We start from the raw sequence: 10,849 nt of genomic DNA, 5'->3' as shown, positions 1-10,849 counted from the left end.
TGTGGAGGCTGCTGTCATGTATAGGGGAAAGAATCAAAGTGACCAATAATGGGTGCCCCATGATTAGCTAACGGACCCACCATCAACTAGCTAGTCTGTTACCCTCTCTCATGTAGCTAGACATATATGCTCCATATGTATCAATGAAACTAAAGAGCATTGCTGGGTGCAGAATGATATCATCAATCCCGTATATAGGTCCCAATATCTCCAAGGTGTTTGGTCTGATCTCTTTTCATATTCCAGTTGACAATAGTTAATGAATCAGACTCCGAGAGTTCTACATGATATTCCACTATTTTTTAAAAATAGTGCATGATATTTGCACAATTTATAACTATATATAGCATTACTTATATATATATATATATCAAATGTCCAAAACAACAGTAGCTACTTAGCTCATATTAAAAATTAGTCTAGTTTATTACTTAAGTTTTGGGGATTGAATAGTACTTTAGAGCTCCTCGCCTCCTCCCATTCAAAAAAGTTGAATAAAGAGGGGACTTTTTTTAAGAAAATAAAAAAGTGAAGATAAAGCTTAATTTTAGCTTTATAAATTATAACGTACAGGTCATGTACTAATTAACTCATATAATTGAGCGTCCATAACTTGACACGACACGAACACAATACTTAAACATGAATTGTCACCCTTAAGTACTAGCAAATATTGGACCTACCTTCTTAAAAAAATGGGCTTATCTTCTTCTCAAAAGCCTCTAAAATCGCTCCTGAATAGCCTAAAGGGTTATGCTTGATTGACCATTTAGAATTAAAAAGTCTCCAAGCATTTTAAAGTAATCTTGAGTGCTTCACCTTCATGTAAAGAAGGGTTAAATGGGCGGACAAAGGGAATCAAGAACTTATCTTTACTTTTAAGAGATCATGCCCCATAAAAAATATATATATAGATTGATGGATTTAAAAGAAGCATCAATAAATTATAATACAAAGAAAAAGATAAAGTAGCGACGATAATATAAATTAACAAAGAGATCAAAAAAGGAAAGATTTGAATGAGTGGCAGGAAGCATGAATTCCTAACCTTCGTTTATTGGTTTAAATTGATTGATCATTCAATTAACAGAGAAATATAAACACATGAATGTGAATTTTATATATAGGATTTAATTCTATTCATGTACGCGAAGGCCAGGTGTCAGATATAAACATGCATTTAACAATATGCATGTATGCATTTAACAATTCCATGAATGTGATCTTTTTGTTTTCTTTTATTTTGTATCATCTAACTCGAACAAGAAATTGAAGCTAGAGGATTTCATGTCAATAAGAAAATAAACTTAAGCATGCATGCAATCACTAATAATTAATAATATATACAGTTTTAGGGTGTGCAAATCCCACGTATTCCATTTGAAAAAAATGATGTCTGTCATCATTAAAAAATTGATTTTTATATACGTCTCAAATTTATCCACTTTTTTCAAAATGAGTATACGAGCAATGGTGGATCTACATATAACTTGAGGGGGGCCATGGCCCCCCCAAAAATTTTTCAAAATTCAAAATAGCCCTTAAATTTTATTCATAATTTCATGTATATAGAAATTGCCCCCCCACCCCCCCCCCCCCCCCCAAAAAAAAAATTATAATTTCCTTATTCCCATATGGTTTCTAAAATTTTGTAAAATTTCAATTTACATAGAAATGTCTCTCTCTAATTGTTTTTCCCCTAGATTTTGTATAATTTCTATATATTATCTATTTTTCAAGGATGTGGCCAGATAACTAAAATTAAATTAAAAATAAGATTAAGAGAAATAATAAACTATTAACATTGACCCCAAAGTTTTTTATTATACAATATTAGGTTTCTTAATATAGAATTTAAAGTGAAAATGCCAGAAAAACTATTTAAAATTGATGATTTATATGAAAAATAGTGGAGATAATTTATCCTCTAAACTTTATTGAGTAAGGAAGAGTTTATTTAAGGTCTTACTTGTAGTACTCTATGTTTAATGTGACACCAAAATAGATAGATTTTATATGAAATTTGATAAACTAGTTTAGATATTAGAATGAAAGATGACATTCTAAAAGATCACTTGATAGTTCATATGAAGAAAATAATTTTTAAATTGTTCATATTTACAAAAATAATAATGGATGAATATTATTTTATGAAATATTGTTGTAAAAAATCTGAAACATATATTAAGTTGTGTTTTTAAAATTTTATTTCTACGTTATTTAGCAGATTATCGAGATTTAATTTTCTATATGCTTTATGATTTTGTAATATTTTTTCATTTTACCTAAACATCTCATACAATAGAAAAGTTGGTTCCCTCAAAAAAAAATTGTTGATTCTGCCACTGTACACGAGACTTACACTTTAAAGTTATAAATTTTATTTTGCATCATTAAAAAATAGATTTGTTCGAGTGGACCTTACATTTATCCACTTCTTTTAAATGAAGTACACGAAATTTACATACTAAGTGTATAAATCGAATTCCTCTGAATGAAGTTGAAAGTTGGAGCTTTTTAAATGATGGTTCAAAATTAAGCACATATCACGAAATGATTTTGATGTTTTTTTACTTTTATTATTATTATTTTTTAAAATTACCTGGTCTCGTTTTTCTTTTATGTTATTAATTATTTGGCTAGCTATTTAGAGAAAATGTGGACACCGGAAGAGCTAGCGACGTACGTAGATGATGTACGTAAAGCGCGCATTGAAAGAAGGAGGGTAGTGATAGGTTACTATTTATCTACTGCTCATTTATTATTTATAATATTTTTATTTTTTTATTATTTTATTTGAATTTTTTTTAACATTCTTAATCATTAAGAAAAAAATTAAAAAAATATATAAGTTTACTAATAATATTTTTTTATTATTAAGAAAAAAATTAAAAATTAAAAAAAATAAATATAAAAAAATAGTAAATGAATAGTATTACTTTTCTACGAAGAAATACGCATGTTGTTCTTAAGCGCGACAACTAGTTTTTTGGAACTTCTGCATGGGTACCGGTGATCAATAGACACCACTAACAGAACCTTTTGGTGGCCCCCTTCGTATTAAAGCTACTTGTTATCTTCACCACACAAGTCCCGATGGGAGAACCCATTTTCTTTTTGTTAACCATTCTGATCGATCTTAATTAATCACGTGCGATAATGGTAGCTCGCTGCTCTTCCATTTGTATATATAGACTCTATCTAGTATTTGCTTTGCTCAGCCAGTCCTTGCTGCTCCAACAAGCTAAGAGTAGTACTAGTCTAGCAGCTAGCTCGGTTTCAGCCCCAAGATCGAAATGGATGAGAAGAAGCCTTATTTGGCCGTGATTCTCATACAAGCAATATATGCAGGCATGTTCTTGCTTTCCAAGGCCGCATTCAATGGTGGTATGAATAATTTCGTATTTGTTTTCTATAGACAAGCTGCGGCAACCATTTTCATAGCTCCTCTCGCCTTGTTCTTTGAGTGGTAATTATAACAACATATATTAATATTAGTACTGATTCGACTTCAATAAGATTCTTCTTCTTCTTCTTCTTCCTCCTCTTCTTCTTCTTCTTCTTCTTCTTCTTCTTCTTTTCTTTTGTAAACTTATTTGAGATCAAAATGGTGAATGACCTTTGTTTATTTTTTATTGCGAACTCCAGGAAAAAGGTGGTTCCCTTGTCATTTGTGACCTTCTGCAAGATTTTTCTTCTCTCTCTATTTGGGTATGCCTCCCTCGTTAATTGTTTCCTTAATTTTGCTTCGAAATGTTGTTAATCTTCATGAGTTTTCAATCTCAGGATCACTTTAAGCCTAGATATCCACGGTATGGCACTTGTTTATACGTCAGCAACTTTGGCTGCTGCAACTACAAACTGCCTTCCTGTCATAACTTTCTTCTTGGCTGTATTACTCAGGTAGATCAGTTGATCTCTCTCTCTCTCTCTCTCTCTCTCACTCTTTATATATATATATATATATATATATATACACACACACACACACACACACACACACACACACACACACACACACATATTCAAATTACTTTCCAATCTATATTTGTCTTCTTTAACGTCTAGACCCAAGTCTTATTTGATAGGAAAATTAAGAAAAAGTATTAAACCATCAAGTGTTTGTAAGACAAACCTCATGACATTACGAAATTAAAACAACTTTAGTACTGTATTAACTCGATCGGGAGTCTGTGTACGTAGTGGTTCTCTGACTAATATATATGCAAGTTTTAGTCTTAATTTGGAGATCAGAGCTGCTTTGAGGTAAGGTCATGATCTGCAGGAATTAATATGGCATATATAGCTATATACAAACTGCATGTAGTACTTGTTGGGAGATAAAAATTGTAGTCTCATGAGAACAATGGAATTAAATATCAATCGATTGGCTTAATTAAGGGATATTTCTGGGTGCGGTACCCAATATTAGATCTTTTTTTTTTTTTTTTTTTTTTTTTAAAGAGGACGGCACTTCCAGAATTTTATTAAAAACCCTCGTAGAGAAAAATCCCAAACAAATAAAATACTGAACAACGTAAAAAAAAAAATCAAAACAAAACACAAAAGCGATCTATAGCCTAATACTTGGCAAACCAAGAAAATCCAACCGTAGCAAATCCCGAACACGGCGAGGCAAATCACCAGAGCCAATGTATGTACAATTTTTCCCCTCTTCTTCCTGTATTGCCAGAGAATCCACTACCTTATTACCCTCTCTAAACTGATGTGAAACCGTGTAATGCATACCATGAATCCAATATTACATCTTATAGCTAGTTAGCTTGGGAGATTTTTGTCTAATTTCAAGCAATGAATTATTTGTGAATTAGGTATATATAAGTTTAACCAGCTTAATTACTAATTAATCAAACTAAAATCTTGGGGTTTAAAGCGGCCTCTGACAAAGATATATATGATCTGCATGCTTCTCTGTTCGTCACGACTCAACGATGGATGGATGGTTGCCTAGCTAGCTAGCTAGCTTTGTCGCCGATGGAGTACTGAGATGATAATCGTGTTGTCTCCTCCTTTGACATATCATGAGTACGTACTTAAACATCTTAATTAAGATAGATATATATATATATATATATATATAAGAAAAAGAGGGAAAAAAATATTGGCTCTAGTGATATATGTCTTAATTAATTGATCTTTTGTTGCTAAGATTCGGTTCTCTAGAATATTCTCCTGCCATTAATTAGGATCACATGATTGACAGAATAATTAATACTTAATTATATCATGTTCTGTCCAACAATTCGATTCCAAATTAACTTCTTGATTATATTTAATTTCAAATTAAGGAGAATATAATATATATATATATGAACTAGTACTAGCTAGGTGCATAAAATAATTATGTCATGTACTAATTGTCACGAATGTTTGTTGACAAGTACTTAAATATTATATGGAAGTAGATGTAATTAATTTGTGACATGCAGGAAGGAGGTGTTGAAGTTGAGGACAGCCGCGGGGGTTGCAAAGCTTTTAGGCATACTGGTTTGCATGGCCGGTGCAGCCATCCTTGCCTTATACAGGGGGCCGCAGTTCAACCTCTTGGGCCATCATCATCACCTCTTTGGTCTGCCTAAAACCCAAGAATCTTATGTCCATGATCTTTCTTCTAGCAAAACGTGGTTAAAGGGTTGCTTCCTCTTCCTTGTTTCCACCACCTTGTGGGGTTTGTGGCTTGTTTTGCAGGTATATATATATATATTTGATATATATATATATATATGAATATCTTTCTATTGTGGGTGAGGCCATATATATATAGGAATATTGTGGAGGGTGTCGAAGATACTTGGCATGCAATGCCAATAGTGCACATGGAATATTGGCAATGGCCCCCGATTTGGTGGAGACTTCCTTTTTAATAAGTATAGATTACGTTTAGGTGTGTGAGTGCTTAATTAATAGTGAGATTTATGTACATTTTCTGATCTGGGATGTATATTGCATGCAGGCGCCGGTTATGAAAAGCTACCCTCCAAAGCTTCTCTTCACGACTCTTCAGTGTCTTTTCAGCTCCATTCAGTCATTTGCCATTGCCATTGCTTTCGAAAGAGACCCTGATCAATGGAAGCTGGGCTGGAATGTCAGGCTTGTAGCCGTCGCCTACTGCGTAACTTTCCACTGCCTCTACTTAATTTGTTCAATAATATTGATTGCGATTAAAGAAATCCAACGTCGATAGAATATATACCTTTTAGGAATTAAAAACAATGATCCTGGCCAGCAGGATCGATCGAGTTTCATTTTTATTCAAATTAAGACACGACTTCATCTAAACTAGCTAGTGGCCATGCATTTTCTGGCTGCAGGGAATAGTGGTAACTGGCGTTACATACTACTTGCAAGCATGCGTTATTGAGATGAAGGGGCCGGTTTTTCTTGCCATGTCTACACCTTTGGCCCTGATAATTACAATGCTTTCTTCTGCAATTCTCTTAGGCGAGATCATTAGCCTGGGAAGGTAAATTATTAATTACTTATTCTTCAATTTCCCATTCATTGCATTATTAATTATTATTATTATTTTATTTTATTTGCAAAATATTAAATGCGCTCTCTTCTTGTCATGTGTATATTTAGTGTTTTAGGTGGGATCTTGTTGGTTGGAGGGCTATACAGCGTTCTGTGGGGGAAGGGTAGAGAACAAAAAATGAATGAGGGGAGTAGCTTAACGGCTGAAGTTGATCACATTAAGGAATGCTCAGAATTGAAAGAAGCAGCAGCAGCAATATCCAAAAGTCCACCACCCTTATTAATTGTATAACACATAATACAGCAACGACCACGATCGATCATGAATTCTTTTAAAGAGAAGTGTTTTAGCTGCAAGTTAATGATTGCATAAAAGTAAATTCATAAATTAGTATAGCTTGATGTTATATGTACGTTAGATTATAAAACTATTTTTATTGTAAAATATATCTAACGTATCATATAAAGTTATATCAGTTTATGAGTTTATTTTTGTGAAATTGTTTTTAATCATATGTAACAGTACTTCCTTCTCTTCTTTAGAAGATCTATCTTCTTAATTGGCGACAATATTTTTGGCCTAGCTGGTACCTGCCCTACCTGGCCCGTAGGTTAGATCAAGAATATTGTTTCCAAATATCATGTATTATATATTGATAAACGTCTATACATATATATAGATACACACACATGTATATGTTAGTGTGGAATTGCACAAAGGATAAACGCGTCAATCCCCTTGTTATAATCTGTAATATACGAGGAAATTAGAATTAGAAAGTACTCTTTCCTCTTTTGGAACTTTATATATGAAATTAGCGGAATAATAAAGACAGTATGACCTTTTTTACAATAAATAATGATAAGATGATCACACACCAAACCGAGATCAGAACAACAATGAAAGTGGCTGCAAATAATGATGCATTACTACACACATGCATGCATGACTAGTTCAAGACACCCCTCCAAAACTTTTCATGTCCTTGATAGAGAAGGGTGGTTAAAAACTTGCGTCTTAAGGGCTAGTTTAGAAGGTGAGACGAGATGAGAATTTTGAGATTTTGGCGAGTAGTATGAAGATGATATGAGTTGAAATTTTGGATTGTTTAAAAAAAAAAATCGTGGGTCCCATAGTAAGATGTGTTTGGAAGTAAAGTTGAGATGATATTTTTCTCTTTTTGGAAGAAGAAAACTTGGTGGGTCCCACCGTCTGTGCATTTATGGCCTGTGTGGGAAACCAGCCTTTTTCTACTCCTGATTCATCTCTTTCCCCTCAAAACTCTTCAGTTCCTCATTACTCCGCATGCCTTGTGTTTCAAGACTTCAAGAGCTGCAAGACTTGCATTTCAATAGCCGCATCTCCTGTGTTTCAAGATTTCAATCGCCGCATCTCCTATGTTTCAAGAGCCGCATATCCCCACCCCCTCCCTCTCCAGCTGTATCTAAGAACTTTTGCACGGGCTTCATCTTCCCTTTTCGATTTTCATCTTTGCGGCACAACTACCATGTTGACAACCAGGTAAGTTCCCATATTTCTGTTGTCTACTAAACGGAAAAAAAAAAAAAAAAAAAAAAAAAAAAAAAAAAAAAAAGCCCTTTCCTTGATGGGTTTCACATCTCCATTTAATTTTGTGATTGGGTTCGATTTACACTGACAATAGTTGGGATCTGAGTTTTTGTTGAAAGTTGAAGATGCTATTGTTGTACATTTTTTTATTCACGTGTTCATACTTTGTCATTTTCTACTTTTTGTGTTTCCAACTGCAACCATCTGAAGCCCAACTTTTTGGTAATGAAACGTGTGCACTCATAATTTTATGGTTTGAAAATGAAGCATCCTGGTGATTCATCTGCTTTGTATTGGGTTTCGGTTGCTATGGTGGATGATAAATTGTACCTGAACGTAATCTGCCACCATTTTTCAAATTTTAGTCTCACATCATTTTTTTGGACCATTTGCCACTTTTTGAAATATCGTTTTACATGGCACTTCATTACAGTTCATCAATTTTTATTTTCTGATGTATATTTATTTTGGGGGTTTATTGGATTTTCACACGAGGTCTTCATCTTGCGTGTCTACTGTTTTTGTCAAAACATTCCAGTTAAAATGAGATGAATAATACTGGTGGATTAATGCTAAATTATGCATGTCGTGTGTTTTGATCATTACTTATGTGACTGCTTCAACTTTATATAACCACATATATATACTTCTTCCTGCCCATTATAATTTATCCATATATGAAGTGAATCAGTTTACTTGGCCTTCTGTCAATGCATTCTCATATCAATACTCTCATACCCTTGGGTCAAAACAATTGCTGCTGCAAGACCAACGTGCATTAAATATAACCATAGATTTACTGCATATCCAAGACCTTAATTATATTGAAGTATCCAAAACCATTACTATATTGGAGTCTGTAATTCATTTTAGTTTCATTACTGTGTTTGTTTCCATTATTGATCATGTTGCTGAGATGCTATTATAAATAACTCTATTTCATTACTGACCATGTTGTTTGGTTGGGAAAGAGGGTAGGGAGGTTTATGGTAGTATGAGAATATAGTAGCAACTGATGAAATAAATAAATGAACTGAACAGTGACTAACAAAGCCCAGGGTCAAGGCAGTTTTGTGATAAGAAGTGTGGGTGGAATAGCTGCAATTTTTGTTACTCATGTGATATTGTTATAGTTTGGAATGTATATGTTTCTATTATAATCTTCTGAACTCCAGTCACTGAAACCAATCTATATGATGCTGTTACATTTTGCATTTCCATTTATAACATCAACATTATAAATTCCCTGTTCATAATTAATTCTGGAAACATTGTGAGCTTTTGCATAACCATATACTCATCTTGTGATCTATTTCCTGAAGAATTGTTGACATCTTGGATAGATCATGTTGCCACAAATTTTATTATTACTGTAATGCAACAAATGTGGGTAGTACACACGTCAGCTTCTTATGAGCTATCTACCTTTATTCTCTTTGGAAGAAATATGAGAAACTTTACCCTAGCAATTTGTTTACTTTGTGGTTTTTACTTTCTGTGCAAAAATTATGGAAACTAGTAGCAAAGTATCCATAAACTGTCATCATCCTATGAAGGCAAAAAATCTTGTGTTGGGACGAAGACCTCTATGTTATTGTGGCATTCCCTCCAAACTACGAAAGTCGACCAAACCTAACAGTTTTGGGAGTCTTTTTTTGAATTGTCGATATTATAAGGGTCAAAATCAATGTAGATTTTTCCAATGGGTTGATCTTTCAATGTCGCTACTAGTTTGTTGTAAGCGCACCTTAGAATTAGCAGAACAAAGTAATGAAATGATAGCGGTTGAACATGCAAGAATAGAAGATGCTAAGCTTCAATCAATGAAGATGAAGTACAAATGTACCTTGATCACATCTTGGGTTTTATTTATTACATTATTATGTAGTCTTAAAATTTCTAAACTTAATGATAATGTAATCATTTAATGCTATCTTAATCTATCACCAAAGTTTTCTCTTGTATTTATATTTCAATTTTTGTCAAGTGCCTGGGTTGTTCACTGTCGTTACCAACCGAAACCATGTACAAGTTTTTAATTGCACCTGGGTTGTTCATTGTTGTTTCCAAACAAACCATGACAAGAAATATTTTGATGCTTAACTTTAATTATATGTGTATCATTTTTTATTATAATTTTTCTAAGATGCTATTATATGATTTGATGCTATCTAATATGCTTGACCTTACTCTTGTATGATCTGTGCTTGTGGCCTTGCAGATGGAACTGATTCATTTATTCAATTTTATAGTATTTTTACTAATTTTATTTACAAAAAATTAAAAACACAATATAAAAAAATTATACAAACACAAATCCTTCAAAAATACAAAAAACAACATCGATAATATGATTTGTACATGTTGTCATTTTCCTTTAATAAAATGTTATTTCGAACGACCTCAACAGCAACACGATTTTCTAATTTCATTTTTTCCTAACAACATTACTCTACACGTAACTTCATGACCCGTGATTACCTTCTTTGTCATCATTGTCAATTTACATTGATCGCCATGTACGAGGTGGTGGGTTATTTTTCCTTGGTTAAAAAGTTATTTAAAAGGGGAATTTCAACCATTAATTTAAAATTAATTTCTTTCAACGAGAGTCCGTTGAGTAAAGACCAAGTAATTTCTTTAACAAATGAGAACTCATACATAATGTAAAGATCACTGTACATATACCATATTTAAAGCAATCCTTAGAAAACATGCATACCAAACAACATTAATTATTTAAATACTACAAAACCATCAATGATTTTTTCGGCACTACACGTT

General features: G+C 33.0%; 1 protein-coding gene across 1 annotated transcript; it reads left to right on the top strand.

The window, feature by feature from the left end:
* The first annotated feature begins 3,132 nt into the window (after positions 1 to 3,132).
* On the top strand, positions 3,133 to 7,116 carry LOC121250868 (WAT1-related protein At5g64700). The gene is made up of 7 exons (XM_041150097.1): positions 3,133 to 3,469; positions 3,649 to 3,711; positions 3,787 to 3,903; positions 5,451 to 5,709; positions 5,975 to 6,133; positions 6,333 to 6,484; positions 6,604 to 7,116. The coding sequence occupies exons 1-7, from the start codon at positions 3,297 to 3,299 to the stop codon at positions 6,785 to 6,787; spliced, it is 1,107 nt and encodes a 368-aa protein (XP_041006031.1). The 5' UTR covers positions 3,133 to 3,296; the 3' UTR covers positions 6,788 to 7,116.
* Positions 7,117 to 10,849: the final 3,733 nt, after the last annotated feature.

This window comes from Juglans microcarpa x Juglans regia, chromosome 2D (assembly GCF_004785595.1).
Source record: "Juglans microcarpa x Juglans regia isolate MS1-56 chromosome 2D, Jm3101_v1.0, whole genome shotgun sequence".
Taxonomy (NCBI): Eukaryota; Viridiplantae; Streptophyta; class Magnoliopsida; order Fagales; family Juglandaceae; genus Juglans; species Juglans microcarpa x Juglans regia.
The sequence above is the reverse complement of the archived record's forward strand: the minus strand, read 5'-3'. Positions and strand labels throughout refer to the sequence as shown.

What these genes read in the sequence shown, in the direction of transcription:
- LOC121250868 (XM_041150097.1), top strand. Translation starts at nt 3,297, where the DNA reads ATGGATGAGAAGAAGCCTTATTTGGCCGTGATTCTCATACAAGCAATA. An exon ending in CTCGCCTTGTTCTTTGAGTG is followed by an intron (nt 3,470 to 3,648) that starts GTAATTATAACA and finishes TGCGAACTCCAG; the next exon opens with GAAAAAGGTGGTTCCCTTGT. An exon ending in TTGTAGCCGTCGCCTACTGC is followed by an intron (nt 6,134 to 6,332) that starts GTAACTTTCCAC and finishes TTCTGGCTGCAG; the next exon opens with GGAATAGTGGTAACTGGCGT.